The following is a 27,911-nucleotide window of genomic DNA, read 5'->3' as shown; positions in this document are numbered from 1 at the left end:
AATGCCTCACTCAAACCACAAGATGGCACTAGAGCCAGATTTTGTGGATGAACAATATTTCACCAATGTAGCTTTATATTTAGCAAATAAAGTGCATGTATTTCAAAGCATTAATACTGTTCTTAATAAGCCAAAGCCACTTGAAAACACTTCAATACTTATCTTTAGAGTAATTTATTAGCAAAAAACATGTATTGCTAGAAGACAGACACCAAGAATGATCATTTCTGTAATTCTCATCACATCATAGAGACAAGTTACTGATATTTAACATTTCCAATATACTTGTTCTCACATGAGCTGAAAGGACCAAGCAAAACTTCCATATGTAGAAATTTCACACTTTAATATAAAATGTAAAATAACATTTTTTAAAGAGCGGGTGTGCTAAAGTTATATCTTTACATAGGATGACAGAAAATTCTTCGCATACATGCTCAAATAAATGTTGTAGAAAACATCAAAGTGTTCTTTGCATCTTTCAATAGATAAAGCACACAGCTGCATCTAAATGGACCATGATTTGAGAGGCAAAGTGAGCTGGGGACACACTGTAGCCACAAGCCAAGGTAAGGGTCCAGTCCTATGTGCAGAACTTTAATGGAGTTACATGTGCAAGACCAGACTCTTAAAAACTTTGAGAGCTTCAGAAGGTGAGTCTGAGCTGTAGCAATAATATGATAGAACATTGTAGAAATGCAGGCCCCACACATTCTGTGTTAAAAGCAATTATAAAATGTCACCATCAACCTCTTCAAAACAAAAGCTGTACAAATAATCCAGAATAATTTCCCTTTTTAAAAACAATTTTTACAAAAATAAAGGTTTAAAATTTAAAAGAACTGATGAAGTACAAACCTCCACCATGATTCAGACAAGTCTTCATTTGAAGTTTTATTTTAAAAGAACTATCAAAGAATGTATCTTTTGATGAATTTTCTCTTTGCCTCTATTGTGATAACTATCAGATCCTCGTTCCTTGCAGTTTATAACAGCCACTTCAATGGTAGACACAAAATCTGTTTACTTACAAAAATATATAAGTAATCCGATGAACGTACTAGTTTATTACTGTACGGTTACTAATACATCCTCAGCTACTTTGAAGTCTGTATAAAACCTGAAGGAACATCAGACCGCTAGCTACAGGAAAAAAATGCATGTAAAGAATTACATGAAGTTTGCAAATAGATTAGGGAAAAGGAAAGTTCAAATTTCTTTGTTTACTGTACTAACCTTGACAGTGTCCCTTTAATACACAGGGCTACTTAAGATTAATTTAATAATGTCAAAAGGGGAAAGAATGTCCCAAGACTAATTTAAAATTGGACTACCCATGGTTTAAAAGAGAATCTGTTTTCACTGGAATACTGGCCTGCTACTGCTCTCAGAATATTTTGGTACAGCATTGTATGCTTTAAAGATGGGTTAACAATTTGGGTCAAATTTTGCTGTCCTCATTTAGCTTGAATGCTGCAACTGGACCTGTGCAGGCCCCCTGAAGCCAAAGAGGCTAGAAGCAGGCACAGAGATCCATCTGTGCAGATCCAGGTACAAGAGCAAGGCCCCTGTTTTATCCTAGTGCATGAAAGTGCACATAGTTAGTGGCACAATGACAGGCAAGTTATTTCAGGCCATGGACTTCCTTCTGCGTCACTGTTGTACTAGCTCTTTAGCATGGTTTCAAAGTTCTCATTAAGCCCTAGATTCTGCCACCATTATTTACAATGAAGTTGGCTTCAATGGGATCACTTGCCAAGAATCTGGCCTGATGAAATGAAGCTGTAAACAACTTAATCCTGAAATGCACTAACACTTGCAGCAGCACACGGACATTACTCAACACACAGATGTTAGTGGCAGAATGTTCTCCACCCAAAACACACTTACATCATCTGGCATCAGACAGTTTCCAGAATATTTTTTTTTAAAGAAATTTAAACAGGCTGAAGGGAAACAGCAGCTCCTGCTACTCCACTGAGGGTTACATTGTTACTCAAACTACATATCCATGTAAGGGAATAAAAGCTCCTGTAAAGGTTCTGCACCGGCTACCCAGACCATAGGTCCCAGGCATTTCGGAGTAAGCAGGCACTGCAAGCCCAGAAGGAATCACAGCAACATGTTGCACCTTGGGAGTCACAGGCAGCAACTCTGAGCATCTAGAACCAGAACCTAGAGACTTTAACCACAGACCATGAAGATTAAGAGTTGGGAGCCTCTGCCAAACTGGGTAACAATGACACAAAAGCCTCTCAGTAAAAAATATGTTCCATGGCAGACGTCTGCTAAACAACCTACTGTCTGGTCAGCCCTGTCTACCAGCATGCTAACTTTTTAGAAAGACCAAGAATTTATGAGACTCTATATATGGCTTCCACAGTAGGCAAAATGAAAGCGGAAGGTCCTGTATATTCTACAGTTCAGCAGGGCAGCTGGAAACCAGTAACAGAAAAGAGCAGATATAGACAGTATTGAAATCACTGGCATGCCTTGCTTTGCTTTGCAGTTTCACTGCTATTTAAAACATACCATGGTTTTTATCAGGCATAACGTGTGTAGTTATAGTGGAGATTGTAGTGCTACTGCTGGACGAGCAAATTCTCTCTTAACAAGTGCATATGTTTCCAGTATTACATTTTTTCTAAAAGCCTTGGCTGCCCCCAGGGTCTAGTCATGATCAGCCTCATCATGGGGGAGAGAGACTCGAGTTTATATTCCCAGCCTGGGAACCTGCCCTCCTGCTGGGTTTGCAGGAGAACGAGGAGGAAGAGGAACCACTAGTTAGTGAATTGCTGTTACATTTTGGTGGAAGCCCCTTGTATACCCTGCTAGCAATAGAGGAGGGAGAGGTTTTAGGAGTTTACACTTGGGAGCTTGGCAGGGGGGAGTGAAGGGAGAGGGATTCCTGGGATTTATGGACCAGCTGTCAGTCAAGTCATGTTCAAAACCAGCAAATGTAGCTTGGATGGGGGGGGGGGGGGGGGGGGGTTAACCTCTGACCAAAAAAATTGAGCATGCCCTTGTATTCTGACAGAGTGCAAACACCTGTCACTTGGTAACTGTACACAGTGCCACCTCAGAGCCATTAATGAGATGAGTTTGTAAGTTTAGTCTGGTTTCTAATACACTTTCCATTCTCCAGTTTTAATTATCAATATAGTATTGGTCTCTATGAGAAACCATTCTGTCTCACTGGTTCACATCTTCCTGTCTAACAAGGGATCTGGTAATTTAGCCAGTGAGTTTCCTATAGGACAATGACTGTTCTAAGACATTGTTAATAACGTCTTAAAAAATTCTTCCTATGTGACCTAAGAGCCAAGCATCCCTGTGTGTTGTACACAAGGTACAGAGTGTGTCACATATGAAGTCAGCTAGCTCCAGTTTTTAAACAGTGACAAACTGATCTCCGTACAGGAGTATTCAACTGAAGTCCATTTTTAAAAGCATCCATAACAAATAAAGTCAATGCAAGAGAACGCTGTCACAGAATAGCAACTCCTGCTGCTATTGTAGAGAGAAGTTTATCAAAAACACTCTAAGGTTTATCTGGGAGTCATTTATCTAGTGAGGACATTCAATGACTTTATAGCCCTTATACCAGAGGATTGGAAATCAAAATGAAACCTACTTTAGTGTAACAGAATTACAGTTAGTGTCTACAAACCCTGTATGCTGTGGCATTTCCACAAGCAGAACATGTGAACAATCAGGCCTTATCATTTCTGCAAAGCTGTGTTCTGATTGCCTGAAGCATGGCAATCCATTCCTGCAAGCCAAGCGGATGCCATTTTGCTATTTTTCCCCAAAATTCTTCTGTCCTATGAGCAATGAGCTAGTTTCCAGTCCTCTGATCTGAATTTTTATTAACAATGACCAGCCAGCAAAGCAATCTTAGTGGTTGCCAACAAATTCATGTTGTATATGATATAAGCAGCATTTTTCCAGAAATTCTTTTCATAAACATCTAAATTAAAAATGCTATAAAACATTTAAGACATCATAAATAAACTTATTCTAAAAAATCTCCTTTCAAGTAATTAATAAATAAAACCCATCCTTATTTGCTAGCACAAACAGGCTGGATTATAAAAGTGCTATGGAGAATCTGCAGAGACCTTGCTTGTTTCGTGCTTAGTTGCTCAATGGTTTCCGAGGCAGAGCTTCTTGCTCTGGTGCTGCTGTTCATCTAGTGATTTTGTTTTCTGTACACCATCTAAAACACAAGATGTTTTAAGAGAATATTAAATATACATTAAACACTCAAATGTATCGTGACCATATCACTGCTGTTGTAGCCATGTTGTTCTCAGTATATTAGAGACAAAAGATGGTGAAGTGGGTCAAATAACAGATATTAGTTCACCCCCTTGTCTGTGGGGATAGTTAAGCAGACTCAACCCCTAAGAGATACCTATACAAAGTATCAGGCAACTGAGAATTACTCAGCTATTACTCCACTGAAAGAATGCTGGTGACATGCCAGCACATGCTGTTCGTACAGTCATTAGCACACAGCAATGGGGGTCGAGAGCTCTAGATAAAAATGTCTATCCCTTTTTATTTGCTATAACTCATGGGTCTGAGTCTGGATCCAGGGACTACAAGGTCTTCCTCTTTCATATGTACTCCAAGTTCCCAGGGAAGGCACAGGTCAATGCCCTTGCCACATTCCCAACTATGAATACTTGTCATTAGTGGGTTTAAAACTGCAATCAATTAACTAAAATATTTAATCTACTTTAGGACAGACAGACACTCTATGCAGGCACAGCATTGTGTGTGCACACAGCACTTCAGGATTCTCATACCTTGGGCTGAAAACAGAGGTAGCACATTTAGTTTAAGCAAGGATAAGGGAGCACCTTTCCCAAGATGGAGGAGCTTACTCCACTTAAGCACAGCCGTTGTGAGGTAAGTATACTGAGTGGCCCAGAATGGAGATGGTTTTAAAACTCAAGGGCACCACATTAAAGAAATAAACATTTGGAAAATAACCTGTTGACAACAGAGGTCAAGCACTGGGACCTTATGCACCTCTCCTCAGTGAGGGCTGAAAATAGTTCAGTTATTGGTATTCTGCAGTGGTTAGTGAACACCTATGTAATATGTGATGAATTCCTGACCAAACAACCAAAGAAGAGAGTGCCCCTGAGAACCAATCTCAAATTTCACATGGACCTCACTGCATGCTGGAGTTTAGTCAGTGCTCTGTGGCCTCTCACAGACCAGAAACAATCAGTGAAACTCCTAGCTGTGTATATAGTATGCAGACTCAGTACTTCCAGTCAAGGTATTCCCAGTTACCCCCGGAACAAGATATCTAGCATGCCTTCTGCATTGGGTGTTACAAATATTTTGGCTGTTTACATCATTTCCAAACTTGATTCAGAGGCTAACAGCTGATGCTAGTTTGTTGCAGTGGATCATTTCCCCTAGTGTAGAAAGGGCCTTAGCATGACACTGTGACTTAATTCCTGTCTTTGGAAAGTGACAGCTCACTTGGGACATACACTTGCTTGGGGTTGAGGAGTGGGAAACAGCTCCTATTCAGTGATCTGGGGACCAACTGCCATGGAAATGAGAGTTGCTTGAGAAAAAGTATTGGTGTATTTTTTTATTTATAAAACGTGGACAGTGGTTTGAATTTTTGAAAGCATTAAGTGACTTCAGAGCCCACATCTCATTGAAAGTCACTGATACTTGTGCTCCAAGTCACTTGAAGGCTTTTCAAAAACCCTCCCAATAGGATGGATTCATCAGTGCAAAAAACTAGGATACTATGGATAACTTACATACCCGGATAAAGCACTACTGGATATTTATGTTGTGTGGGGGGTGCCAGGTTTGTTTTTTTTTTAAATTAATACAGAAGTTTTATACTCACCACTACTGTCTAGTTGAAAATTTAAATAGGCATGTTGTCTCTGTCAGAATTTGAAAAGTAAGCTATAACCTTGCAAGTATTCCGGGTTTGTTTTCAAAATCTGTTGTATTTATTGCATGTAATTACTTACAACCTGTTACTACAAATACTTACTTTCTCTGGATGTGGGCTCATGAACACCAGTGTGGGATGGGCTTAGTTGCCACTGTGAAAAAGAAAAAGTTTCATTTTTTCTAGAGGACAAAAAACAAACAATGGGAGGAAGAGGACATTTGGGACATCACTTCATTTTAAGGATGTGAGCTCCTCTGACACTATAAAACTACAAACAAGGTTTGCTTTCTTTTCACACCTCACCTTTTGAAGGAAAAAGCTATTGCTCTGTTAAAACTGTGTGGCCACAACTTCCACTGGTGAGGCGGAATTGCCTGCTGGAATGGGAGAGTTGCACCAACATCCATGATCTTGAACACCTACAAGGCCCAGTGCCTCAGAACAGGTGCCTAGAGCCACCTTCCACCCTTTGTACTGTGACTCCTCCAAGAGCTATGTTCTTGAATGGGCCCTTCCAGTGGATACATCCAACCCCACCCCAGTGTATGAAGGGGAGGGTTTGGAGGAGGTCACTTCATACAAAAGTACCAACTGAGTTAGCAAATCTTATTTAAGGGAAAACTTTGTAGGGAGATACAATGGAGATACTCCCAGCTCTGCCTTTGGCCTACCCCTTTTCACTTTGCAGAGTATGCACCATATACTGTCCCTTTAGACGGGCTTCCAAAGGATCAGGAGAGCATGCCACAGAGCCCTTCTCTTTCTTCTGTACATCTGCTCCGTGTGCACGTACCCTGGCCTCCCCATATGGTAGCAGAGGGGACAATTGCACTCATAACAAAATACTGAAGATTAGAATCTTGAGCAGAGTGTGTCATATATAATATTTTCCTCAGCTCCCATCCTGTTACTGAAAACCCAGATTTTGTAGGGAGGGTTGAAGAAGGGATCTTATGTAGTTAGGAAGGTCCCATTTTAATCTCCCAGATGCATCTGGAAGCATTTACATTGGAAACCAATCTTCCAAGCTACTGAAGGTATGAGAGGATTATGTCTGAGCTTGTTGAATCTGGTCAAGCAGCAGGAGGGTTTTTAAAAATGGGCTATTAACTGCAAAATGCTCCTATTGAAAAAACTGTATCGGAAGCCTTGTCTACACTAGCACGTTTCCCATCATGGGTCTCACACTAGCACAGCAATGGTGCAAACACCAGTGTAGACAGAGTGCAGGCATTTTTACTACCATCTCTTTGAACCCTGCTCCAAGCAGGATTAGGTGACATGATGGTAGAACTTCTACGTCCCATCTCCACAGCTCTCCTAACATTCCTGTACACTTAAAGATTTAAAAAAAAAAAAAAAAAAAAAAAATTCACTACGTTCTACCATTTACCGTAAATTTGCTAACGCCTTCAAGTTCACGAAACTTCATGTATGATATGTCTGCTTTCTTCTTTCCAACATCTACATCTCCTACATAGATTTGCTTGATGCCAGCACCTTTGATTAAAGGCACACATTCATCACAAGGACATTTTGTCACAAAAATCATGCTTCTCTCTTCTGGTTTTATTTCTTGACACCTACAAGGAGTCAGAAAAAGATTCTGAAATTAAAAACTCCACAATTCTGAATGGTGGTGATTTAGGCTCAAGTGGGTGAGCAAAGAAATTCTGTTAATCATATTATATTCTGCTCTTCGGAGCAGGTTTGTTATTCCTACCAAAGCACCTGGGAACAAGAGGACACATTTGGTTAGGATTTGCTATCTGAATGACAAACACAGCACTGTTAAAGACTCAGCATTTACCATTCTGCAGCATTTCATTTCAGGGCAATAATGTGGTTATGACAGGTACCAGAGATGGTGACTGTTGAGTTTTAATGGTACCCATCACACACACAAGAATGAACAATTTAAGTCAAGTCCTTCAGTTTTGAAGAATTCACAGAAACTATTTTACCTGTGAATGTTCAAATTTTAGATCACGTTTAAATGTGTAGTTTGATTGTACATAGCACCTTTCATCATCACATCATGCTCTGCATCTATCAGTTGTTCATTTCTGAACTGCCTTTTTCTTTTCTGATATTAAAATAATAGATTCATATACCTGAATGTCAAGGCGTTCTGTTCAGCATGTATGATGTATCTGAACTTTCTGATTTCTCTGTCTTTTTGTTTATCATCCATGTGTGGAAAATCAGCATATTCAGATCCAACAGGAAAGGCATTATAACCACAGCCTACAAAATACATGGCTCCCGTTCCATCACAGCTCTGCAAAAGTGAACCATCAAGATTGATTTAATATGCAGTCTATTTGAACATCTGCAGGGTGCTGCCCAATATACCTATATTTAATTCAGTGTTCAAATTCTGAGTTGTAGAGTTAAAGCTGGGCTTTCACTAGCAGTATATTGTGTGTATGTAGTGGTGGGGGTTCTATATATTTATTTATTTTGTTTGTGTTATAATGTGACCATCCAGTGCTATCTATATATCTATATCTATCCATCTCCATCCATGGCACTGGATGGTCACATTATAACACAAACAAAATAAATAATGCAAGTCGTCCTCATTGGCTACTTCTCCTTGTAAGCAGCACTGATAGAGGCAATAAAAAGTATGAATGACTAAGTCATTAAGCCACATTGCAATATGTGAGAGCAGGAAAGAGCAGCTACAGGGTGAGCTCGAGATGCAAAAGCCTGTATTTGGCCATTGCATGGAGATCTATCAGATGGCAGACGTGTTGATATAGTAAAGAAGTTAGTGGCTGAAGTTAGAATAGTTTGTGGTACAACTGTAAGTATCTGATGACTAGAATGAAATAATCCAAACCAAGTGCTAGAAAATACATCATGGAATAATCTTGCACTTGCAGGAGGACTCACTACCTCTCTTAATACAGTAAGAATAATCAAAGATGGAAAAGATCTATGAAATGAGCTCTAGCATAAAGAAGTTTATGCCCGGGCATGAAAAGAAAAGGAGAGTAATAACACTTTACATTTATCTTTCTAGTGCCATGTGCGGAACCAAGGCATAAAATCGGAGACTAAAGTTCTGTGACTTAAATTCAGGTTCCAGTTCTTATTCTGCTATGCAGATGAATTAGTCACTAAATAGACGTGGTTCTCAAAAAGTACTGCTCCAGTGAAGAGTAGCTAGAACCAAGAAAGCAAGTTGAAGCAGGAGAAATAGCAGAGACACATATCTACGATTAGTTAAGATACTTTTCCACAGAAGTAAAATAACCTGTCATTCTGATGCATCCAGCACTGCTATAGTTATTTGTTGTTGCATCACAACAGTATAGTTGAGTACATTAATGCATTTTGTCTAGGTTTACCATTTATGAGTCAATGCTGCACATTAGTATATGGCTTGTTTTGGCATTTTTCCATTCCCTCAAACCCTACTCTGAGCCAAAGAAGGCATGTTCACCAGACATTTGCTGCAAAAAAAAAAAAAAAAAAAGTTCAACGTGGTGTAACACTACAGTTGTATCAAACAAGGATTTGTCAGGTAAACTGTTGCCCTTTGACTTCTCTAGGGGAGAAGAACTGAATAGTGACACTGTTGAACAGCACGTGTTGCTGGATTAGTAGTACTGGCAAAGCTTTGTAGCTAGGACACCTGGAATGACCGTAATTGTGTTACTATGGAGTCTAACAGATGAGAAATTAGGCACAAACATTGTGGTATTTACCAAGTCAATCATACTAATCCATCTTGACAGCCCAATTATCAACCAAAAGTTAATTTAGGGTTACCAGAGAATAAAAAAAATGCAATTTTTAATAACATAAGGCATAAATACCTCTTCGACAAAGTTATATAGTCAATGCTGAGCAAAATTAAAGTACAAACTGCCAGTGTGAGACAAAGTGACAATTTTTCCATACTCACAGATTTTCCTTCTGCCCAAATAACCGCTCCAACACCCGTTTTGTGATCCTCTAAAATATAGAATGTATAAGTAATAAGTAATAGCCACTTTTGTAGAAAACTTCCATTTGGAAATCTGATAATTTTACCTAACAATTAATGAATGATGCCTCATGGTACATCTGAGAGGTATTAGCTCCACTTTGCTGATAGGGAAAATGAGGCACAGAAAGATTAAGAAACTTACCAAAGGTTTGCAAGTCTATGACAAAGACAGGAACAGAACGCAGCGCTCCTGACTCAGGCCTTGTCTTTTCCCCAACATCTTAGCTGACTAAATAATTTAATTACTTTACAGTGTGGAGAGATATAAGCATTGGGTCTCTTTTGACAGTTATTAGATACTACTAACGCAATGTGTGCTAAGAAGATAGCTACCTAGAAACACTAGGTGCTTTGTGATTGGCTTTGACCACCCTACACAAAGCAAAGGACTGTGTGTTGGGAATCTAGCCCATAGCACCAAGGAGTTTAACGGATGGCAGAAGATCACTTGAAAACTTAAAGAAAAAAGAAAAAAAATAAATTAATCAAAATTTATTTAAAGACAAACTTTTTAATAGCCACATACAGAATCAAGCTCTAGTACAGTAGAGTTTTGTGGGCTCTCTCTTACACACTACGCAGGAGTTTGAACAAAACTTTCATTTAAGTTATTGGAAAAATCTTCCAAGGTATTTCTGATGGGAGGCATTTTAACTGGTTAAAAATGGGGTGTGCTCCAGTGGTAAAGAACATTATGGCTTTCGGTACAGAACACTTCAACCAGTGCTGTTCCAATTAACCATCTCCCAGCATTCTTAGTGCCATGTAGAATTCAGCAATCACTTACAGGGGGACTTTCCTGGCAAGGAAATGTTTTTACCAGGTCTTACAAATTATTTACATGTTTTTCTTAGTTATTCCTATATATTAGCCAGCATGAATTGTTCTCCTTCCTTGTATCCCTTCTTTACCACATGGTATAACTAGAGCTGTAGCATTAGTTCAATATCAGTTAACATAGGATTAGGATGTCACTGCTAGCCTAAATAGGACAAGATGGGCTGGACATAATAAACACTTATCCAAATATCTTCAGTTAATAAAGGTAAAACAGAAGAACAATTTGTGGCTGTAAACCTTCTTCCTCAAGTTTTATCCCCCCCTTACCTGAACCAATCAGTGCTCTTTGTTTAGATAATGCTCTCTGGTTTAAAAGATGGTCATCATATTGTGGTCTAAAACTGAGACCAAAGGGTTAGGCAGCCCAGGCTTGTGTCATCACCAGGTTAACAGGGAGTTGCCTCAACTTATCCTGGCATGTGCTCCCTACTTTGATCCTTTTCTCTCTCTATTCTGTGCCAACCCTGCCTCCTAACTTTCCAAAATGAGCATTCTTTAAAGGGCACAATTTGCAAAAAAGCATAAAGCCAGGCTTCAAAACCTATGTTTAGGCATCTAAATAAATGGTCTGGTTTTCAAAGTGTTTGGCACCGAGCAGCTTCTCTTCACTTAAAGTTGCAACTGTAACTGAGGGCAGAATTGGAACCTTAAATAAATACAATTTTTCAGAGGGAGGCAAGAGAGCTAGAGTGGGAGTTTTAAAAATATGAAATGTAAAGAAAATTCTTCATTATGGCTCCAGAGCAGGTTGAAAGGATATAAGATGCATGGGTGCCACATTTGCTGTGGGCATAGGGATGGAGAGTTCCTGTTAGCTAGTACCTATCATGCTCAGAGATTTCCCTATTTTATGGTTATTGAGGAACATGCAGACAGATGGCCAGACCTGAACAGCATCCCAAGCCCACACCGCTATATGCACATCACTCATCAATTCAAAAATTGGTACTGGAAGTGTAGGAAGAGTTGATCACCAGCGGATAATTTTTGTTTACAAATCTGAATTGAATGGAATTCCTTTGCTTTTGCAGAAGTGTCACCAGAGTCACTTGTAAGAAAGGACAGATTTCTGGAAGGAATTCCTCTTGCTGTTCTGGAGGCACAAAAGCCTCGAGGATAATTAGGAACTAGACAAAAGAGAAACTTTCTAAACTTCCTGAGCCCAATTACATGCAAATATCAGAAATCTGCCTCAGATTCCCTGAAAGAGAGGCTGGAATAACGAACCAAATTTTGCCCAGGTGTACATGGGTGGAGTGCCCATTAACTTAGATGGAGTTTACGCTAGCTTATGTCAGTGCTGCATTTGGGTTTGGGGAGCAGTGGTTTACCTGCAGAAGGAAGTATGGGAAATACCCTTCCTATAAAAATTATATAGTGCCAGCCAGGGCATCTATGTCCTCCTCCACTGATCTGCCTGTGGTTTGCATGTCATTTATTTAATATAACACTTTAATTATGACCACATTATCAAGACCTCCGATGGTTGCCCCATTTCCAGGACTTTCACAAATACATTAATGCATAAACTGGATGCTTTGTGGCTCTCAACTGTGCAGGTGGCAGGATATAGAGGGTTTAGGGGCTTATGGTGTATGATGCCAGGAAGAATGAATAGCTTGTGCTTCTTGAAGCCAATCTTACGTAAAAACCCAAGACTTATGCTGAGGTCTCTTTCACACTAAGGAAACTTAGAAATGGCAAGGAACAGGAGGCTGGATGAAAGATCTACAGGTTAAAGGTGGTAGGACTTAATATAAGAAAGGTTTCCTGCACCCTTTGTCCAACAAACATTCTCTAAGTCCTAGGAGACACTTAGGCTATCTAGTACCAATGCATACACACTATGAAATAACCCTAAAGTGTGCAGATCTCTTGGTACTTGGCTCTCTCTATAAGTTACCCTACTGCCATCTGTTATTTTTTCCCCTTGTCCTATAGAACAAAAGCTGGAAGGAAAAAAACAAAACAAAAACAAACCATACTTTGCTCGAGAAAACCAAACATCTGAGTCAGTCTGAGTTCAGCTTCACAGTCAAACTGATTTTCAACTTAATCACATCAGAGACTCATGGGGACTAATGATGTGATAGATGTCAGAGAAGGGAAAGAGAAATAATTCTAAATGTGATGAGACCTCTTCACAAAACACAGGATGTAAAAGTTTCTTATTGCCAGGTACATCCTAGGGGATGTGACATATACAATACTTCAAACTTTAAATGTGCAGGCCAAGGAAAAGGATATATTAATATAAGGGATATACTGTATTTACATCCCTTTTCAATAGAACAAGCAATTTGTTATATTTGACCTATTTTAAAGTATTTGAAAAAAAAAATCAATCTAACCAATTTTGGATGGATTTTTCAAACAAATGCTTCATTTATTAATGGAAAAATAAAAAACAACACTGGCAAACACAGTAACTAACCAACATAGAGGAAGCAAAAAATGAGTAAGGAAAGTATTGTCAATTTTAAGTTTCCTAAGGGTTATCATGTAGAGTATATATTTTTTCTCAGAGTCCTGCATAATAGCACAAAGAATTTTAGTTTCTAATAGGGGAATTTGCACAAGTCTGCCATTATTTAATTAACTAGAGAATAAGGGGATTAGAAATCATTGGTATCAAAAGTAGGCCAAAGTCGATACATAGCCTCTGTCCTCTACAAAAAAAGTATTCTGTTCTTCAAAACTCCAGAATCTTTGCAAGTAGGAAACGGTCAGTTGTCTAGTGTGTAATGACTATCACTACTAAACAATGGGAATAGGAAAATGCTGTTATACAAAACTAACTAGTATTCTGCTGGTGGGTAATGAACAGATATGGAAGAGCATCTCTATTTCTGTTTACTATTATTTTCTATTTAAGTGTATTAAGTGCTTACTACAATGCCAACTGATCACTAGGTGTCACTTATTGACAAGAAGGTGTTCGTATATAAAAGATCTTGCAGGGACTCCAATAAATTAGATAACGTTTCAATCTTTGAGATGGGGGTGCACACGCTGGCTGAGGCTTTGCCAGTGTAGGATAATTGCACTGTGAGAGCTCCTTCCATCTGAAGAGCTCAAAGCCCCTTACAAACATTAATGAAGGCCCCTTGTGAGGTACTCAAAGTGGTACCCCCGCTTTACAGATGTAGGAACTGAGGCACAGAGCAGGTAAGTACCTTGCCCAAGGTCAGATGGGAAGTGTTTGGCACTGCCAGGAATGTAACCAGGGCTCCTGACTTCTAGTCCCATGATCACCACAAGACTGGCTTTTCTCCCATTCACATAGAAACTCACCAGTTCGGTACGCCAGTAACCTGGCTTGTATCATACAGTGCCTTGCAATTTCTTGGGGCAAGCTTTGATGGTGCATGTCATTTGTCTGCTGTGATCCATTACAATAAAATCCAAAATGGCCAAAGGTAGGGACACTGGCAGCTACTGTGGCCAAAAGCAGGATAAGATCTTTCATATTTTGCCTAAGATTGCTAAAATACGGATTTTCACAGAGGTTCTCCAGACCCATAGTCATCAATATTTGCTTGTGCATTTCTTCATTTGAAATTAGGAATAAACGTTCATACTCCTTTATTCTTTCTTGTCTACACTCAGTATAAAAGTCAGCGTTATTCCCAGACAGAGTTTTTGCAATTTTTTGAATGAAATCACACTTGTAAGAGGTTTCTTCTACAAACTGCACCATATCACACACTAAAGGCTGAAGCAAGAGACACACACGAGCTCGACTATTTGACTTCAATCTTTCTACTGCTTTGGCATCTAGCTTTGCATCTTCAGTACTAGTAGGGTTGGAGGCTTCATTCTGCAAACTTATTTCAGGATCTGCAGGCCAATAAGAAATTCTGTTCACTCCAGCTGAAACAGAAGATACACATGGTTAACAGGAAGTGTGCAAACACTGGTGTTAAAAACATTTTTCATAACCTTAACTTTAAAACATTACCATAGAATACTGCATTTTGACCCCTTTAACAACAAGGAGTGGGTATTCTTCAAACTGTATTTGAGCATATGTGCTGGCAAATATCAGCATCAAGGGGTTATTGTGTCTTAGATTAGCTAGTTTTGCTTCTATTATGCTTTTACAGTTCTGGCAACCAACAGGCCAAGATGCACCATCTCCAATAGACTGAAGCTGATTGTTTTCTAGATTGTAAGCTCCTCAGGGCAGGGACTTTTACTTTTGTGTCTTGTACCACCTGACCACATTGCCAGTGCATAACAAAAAAAAACAGCTACTGTTAGTGGTGCTCTAGGTGGTGAAAAGCAAGGGTTGCTGAAGGACAGTGCAGTCAGTCCACACCACACAAAGACGAAGAAAATGATCTGTGAAATGCACTTGGTCTTCATCTTAAATGGAAAAGGAATTTCAAAGAACTGCATCTGAATTCCACACCAACTCACATTCCTCTTTGCTGCAGTTAATACTTAGCCCGCAATAGGATCTTCTGGTAAAATTACAGGTAGGCAAGCAGAATGCAACTACCTGGGATAAAACTAACCAGGACTCCCAGGCTAACACTGCTACGCTTGCAAAGTGTCAGTGGTCAAAGGCCTAAGGTTTATGTCCAAGTAATGAACACAATAGTGCCACCTATCAGTACTTGAGAGGCTACTGGCTCAGTGGAAAGAGTCCCACTTCCTGAATCACCAACTGTAGAATAGAGACATTTAATGCTGGTTTCCCCTAATGAAAATATCAAGGCTTACTATGCAAACCAATGAGGTAAACATTTACATACAGTACTGGGGCAATCCCCAGGGAGTATGAGTTTTCTGTATTGTCAGTCAGTCATAAGTAGCAAAACATCTAAATTAACATGTTTACCCTTTCCATACTACAGTCTGTAACTTACCATTTACAATCATTTTTAAACAAGTTGAACATGGTTTTCTGGAAAAATAAAGATCACAGTTTTTAAGCCTTGATCCATGTTTAATCAGAGCAATTTGACCAGCATGTAAGTCTGCACTGGAGCAATGTAGACCAACCATTTTTATATTTTTCACTACGACCAGGCCAGTCTTCTTTACCTATTAAAAAGTACATTATTAATTTTTGTTACAAATTAAAAGTTCATAATGATGCCATAGCTCATTCAGTGGGTTCCACAAAGCAAGGACTTATCTACATGCAGCATTGCACTTCTTTGAATTTTGGGCTATGATAATGCAGTGATGGTCAAAACATGTTTCATGATCCCAGGATATTGGAGAGAGAAGGTGGATTCATCGGACCAAATTCCACTGGTAAAAGAGACAAGCTTTTGAGCTGCACAGAGCTCTTCTTCAGGTCTAGGAAAGGTATGCAGAGTGTTACAGCTAAATACAAGGAGGACTACTTATGCTAAACAATCTGTTCCATCTTGTATTCAGCTGTGACGCTGTGTAGCTTGAAAGTTTGTCTCTTTCACCAATAGAAGTTGGTCCAATAAAAGATATTACTTCACCCACCTTGTCTCTCAGAGATTAATAGGCAGATACATCTCTTGGTTACATTTCCTTTAGGCAGTGCCGTTCATTATAGATCTTGGAAGTACATGCTAATCTTTTTTAGTCATTCTACTCAACTAACAGATCCTGTATCAAATTTCCAGTCAAAATACATTGAATCTTACTGTCTTTTTTTCCTGGGGCAGATTATTCCCTGAAAATCCACATGGAGGATGGGACATCCCACAAATTTCCAGTCAGTATCTTTTGAATGATTCCATCTGAGTGAGGTTCGTCTCCCTCCCTTCCAGCCACAGAAACTAAAACCATGGCTCAAGGGATCTGTGTGGAAAGGCCAGGGTACAGCCTCCAATCCTAGTCACTGTCTACATTCTTGAATCCTCTCTGTTGCACAGTGAACCCTCCATGTAAGAATGCTGATGAGTTCAGCACTCTTATTCATTCTCCCAGGACGAGGATGAAGTTATGCTGGAGAACATCTGAGCTTCCAACACTAGCAGGGCCGGCTCTAGGCACCAGCGCTCCAAGCATGTGCTTGGGGCAGCACTTTCCAAGGGGCGGCACTCCAGCCCCCCACCCCCTTTTTTTTTTTTCTTGCGGCACAAAAAGCCGGGAGCCGGCCCTGAACCAATATGTTCCCTGTCAGCTGAAGCTTTCAGGCTGAGTTGGAACTGACGCTGCAGTTCTGGCATTAGTCACTAGATGGCGCTCATGGCAGCCTGAGTCGCACAGGCTGGACTGCAGTTCAGGCTGCCCTGCCGCTGGAGAGCCAGAGCATCATCCCCCAGAGCTGAGCCCGGCAGCGAGAGGGGCTCAGCTCCGGGGGATGATGCTCTGGCTCTCCAGCGGCCGGGCAGCCTGAACTGCAGTCTAGCCTGGGTGTGAGGAGCCAGGGAGGGAGAGAGGGAGGGAGGGAAGTGGGGCCTGGGAGGGAGGGAGGAGGGGTCCTGCTGCCGCTGCTGCTCTGAGTTTCCCCAGGGCAGCGCGGCGTTTGCCCGCCTGAGTGGGCTGTGCAGGGCGCCGCCGGGCTGTGCAGGGAGCGCAGACCCCGGCTCGCGTGCGGATAGGGCGAGTGGCTGGGCAGCCCGAGCTGCCGCCGTCCCCTCCTGCTCCCGGACCCAGCCCGCCGCGCACCTCCCCCGCCTCAGCCCTGCGCTGCCTGCCCTGGGCGGGGAGAGGCAGAGACCGGCTCCGAGCGGGGCAGCAGGGAATACTGCCCTGCCGGGGGACCCCCGCAGCTCAGGCACCTGGGGGTCACTGTCTGTCCTCTCGGCTCTGCCTGCACAGGGTTGGGGAAGCAGCTGTCAGCGCCTGCCCCTCTCAGTCCTTGTACCCCCCCATCCCACTCACAGCCCCTCCACTTGTACCTCCCCCATTGCTCCTTTGCTGCACCCCTTCCCCTTGTACTCTCCCTTCACCCACACCTCTCCCCTTGTACCCTCCCAGAGTCCTCTCCTACCGTACCTCCCCCCTCCCCTGCACCTCTTCTCCCGCAACCCTCCTGATACCCCCTCTCCTCCTCCGTGAGTACATCACACCCCACCTCTCTGCCAGTGTAGAGCCCCCAAGCACCCCCACACCTGCTCCTCTGCCTGAACCCTCTTTACTAGCTCCCCATCCCTTTCTGGGTACAAGGTTTGAGGGTTAGGCCCTATGCCTTCCATGTGTATTTGGAGCACTAAAGATGGGGTTGTGGGGGCGAGATTTATACTAAAGTGAAATAAAAATAAGAGAAACGGTTTGATCCCCACTGCAAGTATAAATGGGGATTGCTGTGGTGAACAAGGAGGTCATGTTTGGGGGGGGGGGGAGCTCAGGGCTGGGGCAGCAGGGGGAAGAGCCCAGGGCTGGGGAGTCAGGGGGTGCGGGTGGGGGAGGGGAAAAGGGCCCAGGGCTGGGGTAGGAGGCAGCCAAATTTTTTTTTTTGCTTGGGGCGGCAAAAAGCCTAGAGCCAGCCCTGAACACTAGTTTCGCCTCTCCTCATCGGCAGAGGCTGCCTGGGGAATCAGGAAGACAAATCCTCCCTTTGTACATTGCAGGCAACATTTGCTACATCTGGATCATTTGTGTTTGTGGAAAAATAGGAGACAGCCTAGCCCAATGAGATTTTTCTAATAATGGCCATCATGGTGTTTCAGTTCTCACTCTTAGTAGCTGTAAGACTACAGTTGCTTAAGATTTATGAAGAAATTCCATTGTTAGTGATAGTTATGTATCTGGGATTTTTGTACAGCCCCATGTAGCTGCCTACTACCTGCCCTCTCCTAGTCACTTTGTCTAAGTTTGAATTTGGGTTCAAACTTCATAAGGAGCCCATATCTCTATGATAGGCAGAATCAGAAGAGTGGGTTTGAATACCCTAGAACAGCAAGTTAGTTAAATTTGGAACCTAACTTTGAGGCTTGGGTCAGATTTCTAATTATTACCATTTTTTATTTTACCCTCCTTTTCCTGTTCTAGTTTATACACGAGCTAGAGTATTGCCATTTCCCCTTCAAGCAGTTTAAATGAAGAAATAACATTTACACTTGTGTAAAAGTATTGGCACTAGACTAGAGGAGTACATTAAGATTTATCTTGACTCCATCAGGTGGCATATAGGTATGCAATGTATAAAAAATTAATTATCTTTAAAGAAGAGTAACAAAATCCTTGATCCCAAAGGGATCGCTTAGAGAGAACCTGTAACAAGGTGCTTACAAAAAACACCTCGAATTGGAAGCATCACTGTCTTTCAGTTATCCAGGAGACCAGTTGACACAGATAAATACCCTTTTCACTAACACCCAGATATTCTAGCCTTAAAAAGGTGCAATGGACATTTCAAATGGCTCCATGCACCTACCATTCACTCAAGAGTTTGGTTTTAAAATGACAGTTTCCTATAACTATACAAGAAGGTTTGTGTTTTAAAGAGAGTCTGCTCTGTCGATGGGATCCATGTTTTTAAGCCCCAGTTGAGTGAACCATTGGCCAGCTTGGTGGACTACAGGAAAATCCATGGAGGTAGACTCCAAACAACATCATAATGTTTTCCATAACACTACATCAGCGTACACCCTCTTACCATTTGAGTAAGGTATAGAAAATTCAAGAAATCATCACATGGCAACACATTGTAACATGCGCTGAAAAATACAGGGGACCACCAATCTCAAGAGATTCTTTAGCATTTCAACCCCATTTTTTAAATCTGGACCACCATTCTGCCACATGTATAACCCCATTCCTATCTTTCTAATTTAATATCGGTCAGCAAATACCAAGCCTCTTTTGAGATCATATGACCAAAGTTAATGTTGCTGACTGGAATTCCTTATCTATTGTAGTACATATGACATCTCAATTCTTTTCTGCTATAGCATCTATAGTACCTTAGACAGAAGAGCATTTACAATAATCCTATTGTTATATCCAAACCTTGTTCAAAACAAAAGAAATGTATGTAACTACATTTAAGTTTAGATGGTGAATAGATAGCATTCTTAAATTTTTGCTCTCAGGTTCTACTTTTATTCCTCCTGCCATTTACTACAGAAGAAAAAATGGTCAGAAATACAATCAATACAATTTTTGTACTTTTAAAAAAAGTACCTGGAAAGTATTTATTATATGTATAAATAACACACAATAGTCTGGTTAAGTGTATTCACAGCCTAAATGTTAGCATCTGTTCAGGAAGGACAACTAAACTGCAAGCAATATATTTTACCTGCGATTTCTTTTGCTGTTCAACTGGGGGAAATAGTTCCATCCAGAGACTAAACAAAGTAAAAAGGTTGACTTTGGAAAGCCTTGGTGTTTGACCTGTCATCAGAAAAAAGATGAAAGATAAATATTAACTGATAAAAATATTGTATTGCTTTAATGATTAAGACTCATAACCGGTGTTCTATAGTGTAGGTAGAAAAAGATGGAATACCTTGCTTAATATACACTGGACGGTAGTGTAGCTTGAAGTGCCATCTTCAATTTAAATTTGGCCTCCAAATTAAATTTTGTAAAAACAAGCATTTATAAAGCCAATGACTAATATTGATGTTTCCTCTATAGAAAATGTAGTAAGCTGTTTTACACTGGCATGTACTCAATATATAATTTTTCTAAATGTACACACATGTAATTCAAACATAAGTGTGTATTTATATAAACTGTAATAAATACAAAGAAATTGTTCCATTAATTAATATACAAATAAAAACAGTAAAATAAATATGCAGAATTTAAAATTCAAACATTGCAAAAGTATGATCTGGAAAGTGAAAACAACGAAGTGAGCGATTTCACCTAATTTTATTACCAAAACTGAAAAGCAAAAAACAAGCAAAAATTGTGACTTTTGTTTTTAAAATAAAGAATTCCTTCACACTTTTAATGACCTAAATATTACTCCAAGCATCTACCACGAAAACTTTCCCTAGTCCTATAGGCCAAGCAATGGAAGAGCTAGTGAGGCATTATAATCACTCAGTGGCCACTAGTAATACTAGTGCCTAAATTCATCTCTCCCCAACACCAGCCCCACAGATCACCATGCTTTTCTGATATTTCCATCAAATGAAGCAAGAAGGAAATGAAACAAATTTCAGCAGAAAATATGATTAGATGCAAATAAACTACAAAGATTTCCTAGAAATTCTATACCCGCCATGGTAGAGCCTAGTGGATCTTTTGCTTCTACTATTGCTATGGCTAAATCCCACTACATAGAACTTTTCTGGAACACAAATTGCTTTGTCTACCCAGCTCTGTATAATGTGAGGAACTGGTAACATACTTTTCACAGAAGTCATCCCACTTGTGGGGGGAAAGCAGCAACCATATACTTAGTCCCACTGAATTTGGCACATTCATGGAGAAAGGCACATTAAATGTGCTGAAAGAAATCTGAGTCACCTCCCGTGAGTCAGACACATGCCTTTAACAAGTGGTGAAAGATAGCAAAGTTACTAGGTGCTCTTGGGTAACAGACTGTTACCATCACCACCACCAATGAAACTAGTAAAATGTACCACACAGTTTGGTCAATTCTCAAGAAACCATTTTTGGATCCAGCAGATCTTACAAACTACAACCTGGTGTGAAATATTCAATTTCTGATCAAGAGAACCATGAAATTAGGAAAAAAAGAGTCACCTCCAAACATACCTATCCACCACCAATATCAGGGACTCCTTCTATTCAATATCCAGGCCTGGTCTTGGAACATACAGTTCTGGTAGTGCTGATGGATGACCTCCCCCATACATAGATAGGAGGATGTCTTGGGACTATCTGTAACATTTACACAGTTGGCACAGCATACTACTATTTTGCCTCAGAGACAATAGCTCTGATATGCTTCCACTCCCTCCTTTAGGGATGCATGGAGAGCTGTTATGAGTAAATGCTCCTCTACACTTCAGAGCAGTCACCTGTTAAGTCCCACAAGGCTCAATCCTTTCTCCCATCTTTTTTAATACCTACAGGAAGGAAGGTGAAAAAAGTGAAAGCAAGAAGAGATAGAAGAGGGAATTTGTATTTATTTATTTTTAAAACAGTCCTAACTGCCTCAGGGAAAGTAGGAAGAACAATTAGACCAGTGGCCTATTTTGATGTTCTCTATCTCTCTTTTTTTTTTTTTTGGGGGGGGGGGGGGGGGGGGGAGGAAGAGAGGCTATGGGCATTTGGCTACTGTAGCGATGGGTGCTGTTATGTGAACCCAGATAGAGAGACAAGTAGATAAAGAAATGTGTTTGCATACAACCCAATGTAACTGACCTTTTAAAGCAACAGTTTATTTTTAGAGTTCTCTCCACAGAAGAATCACAAATAGCATCACAACTAATTAGAATCAATGCAAACATAAGTAATATGTGCACATTACAGCAACAATCATAGAATCATAGGACTGGAAGGGACCTCAAGAGGTCATCTAGTCTAGTCCCTGCGCTCATGACAGGACTAAGTATTATCTAGACCATTGCTGACAGGTGTTTGTCTAATCTGCTCTTAAAAATCCCCAATGATGGAGATTCCACAACCTCCCTAGGCAATTTATTCCAGTGCTTAACCACCCTGATAGTTCAGAAGTTTCTCCTAATGTCCAACCTAACCTGCCCTTACTGCAATTTAAGCCTATTGCTTCTTGTCCTATCCTCAGAGGTTCAAAAGAACAATTTTTCTCCCTCCTCCTTGTGATAACCTTTTACGTACTTGAAAACTTATCATGTTCCCTCTCAGTCTTCTCTTTTCCAGACTAAACAAACCCCAATTTTTTCAATCTTCCCTCATAAGTCATGTTTTCTAGACCTTTAGTCATTTTTGTTGCTCTTTTCTGGACTCTCTCCAATTTGTCCACATCTTTCCTGAAATGTGGTGCCCAAACTGGATACAATACTCCAGCTGAGGCCTAATCAGCGCAGAGTAGAGTGGAAGAATTACTTCTCCTGTCTTGCTTACAACACTCCTGCTAATACATCCCAGAATGATGTTCGCTTTTTTTGCTACAGCGTTACATTGTTGACTCATATTTAGCCTGTGGTCCCTCTGACCCCCAGATCCCTTTCTGCAGTACTCCATCCTAGGTAGTCATTTCCCATTTTGCATGTGTGCAACTGATTGTTCCTTCCTAAATGGAGTATTTTGCATTTGTCCTTATTGAATTTTATCCTATTTACTTCAATACTACCATTTCTCCAGTCTGTCCAGATCTTTTTGGATTTTAATCCTATCCTCCAAAGTACTTGTAACCCCTCCCAGCTTGGTATCATACGCAAACATTATAAGCATACTCTCTATACCATTATCTAAATCATTAATGAAGATATTTAACAGAACTGGACCCAGAACTGATCCCTGCGGGACCCCAATTGTTATGCAATATATAAGAAGTGTGAGGAAATTCCTGTTCTCACATTTTTTAAAGAAAAACAAAACAGTAAAATAGGTTTACTCTTCGTGTAATTTTGGCTTGTAGAGTTTATCCCATTAATCTATATTTCTATTGCATTTATGAATTTCAGAGCCCTTCTGTAGCCAGAACATATATATTCCTTATAGATGGTAAACAAAAGTGTATAGCACAATGGATAGCTTGTATTATATGTTTGAAGGGCAACTCCAAATATCTGTTAAGGTAGACCTTAAACAAACATATTGTGACCTGATTTTCAGAGGTGCTGAACACCTGCAACCCACTGAAGTTAATGTCAGTTAGAATCATAGAATATCAGGGTTGTAAGGTACCTCAGGAGGTCATCTAGTCCAACCCCGGGCTCAAAGCAGGACCAATCCCCAACTAAAACATCCCAGCCAGGGCTTTGTCAAGCCTGACCTTAAAACCTTTAAGGAAGGAGATTCCATCACCTACCTAGGTAACCCATTCCAGTGCTTCACCGCCCTCCTAGTGAAAAAGTTTTTCCTAATATCCAACCTAAACCTCCCCTACTGCAACTTGAGACCATTACTCCTTGTTCTGTCATCTGGTACCACTGAGAACAGTCTAGATCTAGCCTCTTTGGAACCCCTTTCAAGTAGTTGAAAGCAGCTATCAAATCCCCCTCATTCTTCTCTTCTGCAGCCTCTCCTCATAAGTCATGTGCTCCAGCCCCCTAATTATTTTTGTTAACTTCTGCTGGACTCTTTCCACTTTTTCCACATCCTTCTTGTAGTGTGGGGCCCAAAACTGGACATAGTACTCCAGATGAGGCCTCACCAATGCCGAACAGAGGGGAATGATCACGTCCCTCGATCTGCTGGCAATGCCCCTAATTATATAGCCCAAAATGCCGTTAGCCTTCTTGGCAACAAGGGCACTCTTGATGCATATCCAGCTTCTCATCCATTGTAACCCCTAGGTCCTTTTCTGCAGAACTGCTGTCTAGCCACTTGGTCCCTAGTCTGTAGCAGTACATGGGATTCTTCTGTCCTAAGTGCAGGACTCTGCACTTGTCCTTGTTGAACCTCATCAGATTTCTTTTGGCCCAAACCTCTAATTTGTCTAGGTCCCTCTGTATCCTATTCCTACCCTCCAGCGTATCTTCCATTCCTCCCAGTTTCGTGTCATCTGCAAACTTCCTGAGGGTGCAGTCCACACCATCCTCCAAATCATTAATGAAGATATTGAACAAAATTGGCCCCAGGACCAACCCTGGGGGCACTCCGCTTGATACCGGCTGCCAACTAGAGATGGAGCCATTGATCACTACCTGTTGAGCCCGATGATCTAGACAGCTTTCTATCCACCTTATAATCCATTCATCCAGCCCATACTTCTTTAACTTGCTGGCGAGTATACTGTGGGAGACGGTATCAAAAGCTTTACTAAAATCAAGGAATAACACTTCCACTGCTCTCCCCTCATCCACAGAGCCAGTTATCTCATCATAGAAGGCAATTAGGTTAGTCAGGCATGACTTGCCCTGGGTGAATCCATGCTGACTGTTCCTGATCACTTTCCTCTCCTCGAAGTGCTTCAAAATTGATTCCTTGAGGATCTGCTCCATGATTTTTCCAGGGACTGAGGTGAGGCTGACTAGCCTGTAGTTCCCGGCATCCTCCTCCTTCCCTTTTTGCAAGAGTTCAGAACCTTTGAAAAATCAAGCCACTTTTTTTTTTTTTTTTTAAACTGCTGCCAATGTATAGTTATTGAAAGAGAACATTGCAGGTGTATCAAAGCACCATCATCCTCCCAAATAATCCTGGGGATGCTGATCTCATCCCCACTACAAGACTCAGCAAAAGCAGTGTCAAAGGGCGATTCCTGGCTAGAGTATTGGTCGGGAATGAATAGGAGCCAAGCTTTGTGTCACATAAAATGTCATCCAGGAAGTAACACTATCCTTCATTTCAGTATCACGCAACAGCAGGGAAAACAAACGCTTGTTATTCAATTCCAAGGGTTTACACTGGCAGAAAGAGAACCAAGGCTGGATAGAAGGTTTTCTTCCCATCTGTACCCACCATAAGGACTGGGTTTCTCAGAGGAATTCAAGCAGAAGGGAGAATGGTTCTCTTCTTAAGCAGAGCTTTAGCAGCACCATCTTTATTTCCCATGGTGCTGAGGCAGCATAAGTGTGGTATTCATGGGCAGTCTGCACATACACCTTATTCCCCCTGCTACATTTGGGTCACAAACACTAAGGGAAAATCTGAAGCCAATCAAAATTAGCTTCAGTTAGAATTTCATAATACTCTTGCAAGATTATTTTGCAAAACCTCTATTTGGGCCATGTTATAGGTGGATCATGCCTGTAGGCATATGAAGGCATATTTAGATTTTTAGACATGGCTAGAGTAACTGTTCAGGAATAATTTGGTCTTTGGATTTAATAAAGGAATTTATGATTGAATTGGTGTCATGGTAATATCCTGTATTAATAATAATAATTCCAACAGTATCAGAGGGGTAGCCGTGTTAGTCTGGATCTGTAAAAAGCGACAAAAAGTCCTGTGGCACCTTATAGACTAACACACGTATTGGAGCATAAGCTTTCGTGGGTGAATACCCACTTCGTCAGACGCAGCTTATGCTCCAATACGTCTGTTAGTCTATAAGGTGCCACAGGACTGTCAATTCCAACAGTGTTACTTTTAAGAAAAGGAATGCTTCATAATTAAGTACAGAGGCCATAAAACCCAGTTAAGACATACAATACAAGGAAAAAGATAAAACTATATCCCAAACTCAAGTAAGTAGTACTGGTTTAGCAGGAAACCATATAAATAAAATTTAATGGGAAACACCCATTGTTAGTAATGCTAGGAAAACGTCAAGAAGAATGATGGGAAAAATCTCTGAGCCGTCCTGCCAGAGAAGCAGTTACCAGGCAGAAATAGACTTACAAACTCCCTAATGAGGGTTTCAAAAGATAATAGATGGCTAAGCGACATTTCTAATCATTAAATAATTTTAAAGTGTATGTATCATGTAAACAAAGAACTACAAAGGAAGATCCACTAGAATACATGAGAATATATACTCCTACACTTACAGCTCTTGCAATAGCAAATTAGGACCAGTTACCTAGAAAAGATTTTACCATAGTGTAAACTTAGATGAGATTATAATTTGAAAAGATGTGCGAAAAAATAAGGGAGTGGAAGGAAAGAGAGAAGAAAACAGTCATCCACACATCTTGTTTTCCAGAATATTCTTCCGTCTTCTATGTATTTACATATTGAATGGTAAGCTCTTTGAAAATGGGACTCAGTTAACATGCTGTCGATGTCCCAGTGGGGGAGCTTCCTCCACTGTAGTCATAGATTTTTAAGGACCACTAGCTTGATCTGCTTAACACAAGCCAAGAACCTCACCCAATGATTTCTCCATCAGGCCTATAACTGCTGTTTCAACTACAGCCAGGGGTGAAAGTAAAACTGAAAACTTACTTGCACGGGGACCCTGGAAGGGGCAGGGCTGGCTCTGCTCCCCCTGGAAGGGCTAGTGGTCAGCATCCCACAGCCAGCCCTTCCAGGCTGCCTGGCCCATGCCGCCCAGGGCTCCAGGGACGATTTAAAGGGCCTGGAGCTCTGTCCGCTGCTGCCACTACTGCAGCAGCAGATGGAACCCTGGGCCCTTTTAAATTGCCGGCCCTGGGGCAGCTGCTCCTTTTGCCCCCTGCATTGGCAGCCTGGGGGGGGGGGGGGGGGAGGGCAAAACGGGCAGGGACAATAAAGCGCTGCCCCAGCAAGGCCAACGACAGGGGGCACAAAAGTGGCAGTGACCGGTACTGGCGGCCACGTTTTACCGGTACGCCATACCAGACCGTACCACGTTACTTTCATCCTGACTACAGCACATCTGTTAGAAAGACGCACAGCCCTAGTTGATCAACTTCTAGTGATGGAGGACTCCAAGGAAGTGGGAAGTAGGTGCCAGTTTGGTGAGGGGAGGCAAGTAGGATAGAAGGGGGCTCTTGCCTGACATGATGCCAGGCTCAGTCCTGAAGGCATGGAAATATCACATTGTGGGGGAGACGGGCTCCCTCTTATCTGTCAACCTGGATATCGGGGAGGGCTGTCTGCTGGGGATACAGAAGAGAGAAGCTCTCACCCGACATGCTGTCTGACCGGGGCTAGGGGTGGGGTGGGGCAGTCTCGGTAGAAAGGGCATTAAGGAGCGCTCACCTGGCACACTCTCAGTCTGGGTGCCAGGGATGGGGGAGGGGCGCTCACCTGGCACGGTCTGGGGGTGGGAGGGGGGAGGGGCGCTCACCTGACACGCTGTCGGTCTGGGGGAGGGGGAGGGGCGGGGGCGCTCACCTGACACGCTGTCGGTCTGGGGGTGGGGGAGGGGCGCTCACCTGACACGCTGTCGGTCTGGGTGCCCGCGGTGCTGACTCTCCGCCCGGCCGCCACTTGTCCATCGCCCGGACCCTCCGCACTTTGCATTGGTCTCGCTGGCCTCACCCGCCCGCTAGCGACTCCGGCGACTCAGCTCCGCCCCACATAACTGCTGTGGCAACAAACACCCGTCAACGAGCTAGCGCGGCGCGAGCTCTTGCGTCAGCATCACCAAGTCATCATGAAGCTGCTGCCTTAACCGCGAAGGGGCGTGGCTGGCCGGTTCAGGCGCTGGGGAGGGGGAGGTGAAGTCACTCCAATGAGCGGCCTTTGGTTGGCTCAATATGGGGCGGGGCTGAGCGGGCTGCTGTGGGAATTGGGCGGTTG

General features: G+C 41.7%; 1 protein-coding gene across 3 annotated transcripts; it reads right to left on the bottom strand.

The window, feature by feature from the left end:
• Positions 1–167: 167 nt before the first annotated feature.
• CDADC1 (cytidine and dCMP deaminase domain containing 1) lies at positions 168–27,805 on the bottom strand. 3 transcript variants are annotated; one of them, XM_034758507.1, is made up of 9 exons: positions 27,545–27,805; positions 19,972–20,066; positions 15,662–15,839; positions 14,082–14,660; positions 9,864–9,913; positions 8,059–8,225; positions 7,338–7,527; positions 6,044–6,095; positions 168–4,219 (listed from the first exon to the last, which is right to left on the bottom strand). In XM_034758507.1, the coding sequence occupies exons 1-9, from the start codon at positions 27,630–27,632 to the stop codon at positions 4,146–4,148; spliced, it is 1,473 nt and encodes a 490-aa protein (XP_034614398.1). In that variant the 5' UTR covers positions 27,633–27,805; the 3' UTR covers positions 168–4,145. The 3 variants fall into 3 exon arrangements, with proteins under 3 accessions (XP_034614398.1, XP_034614399.1, XP_034614400.1); XM_034758508.1 differs by lacking the exon at positions 27,545–27,805 and adding an exon at positions 21,408–21,718; XM_034758509.1 differs by lacking the exon at positions 27,545–27,805 and having other exon boundaries at positions 15,662–15,699; positions 15,798–15,839; positions 19,972–20,055.
• Positions 27,806–27,911: the final 106 nt, after the last annotated feature.

This window comes from Trachemys scripta, chromosome 1, assembly GCF_013100865.1.
Source record: "Trachemys scripta elegans isolate TJP31775 chromosome 1, CAS_Tse_1.0, whole genome shotgun sequence".
In the NCBI taxonomy this organism is placed as follows: Eukaryota; Metazoa; Chordata; order Testudines; family Emydidae; genus Trachemys; species Trachemys scripta.
This window is presented reverse-complemented; position numbering and strand designations above follow the sequence as displayed.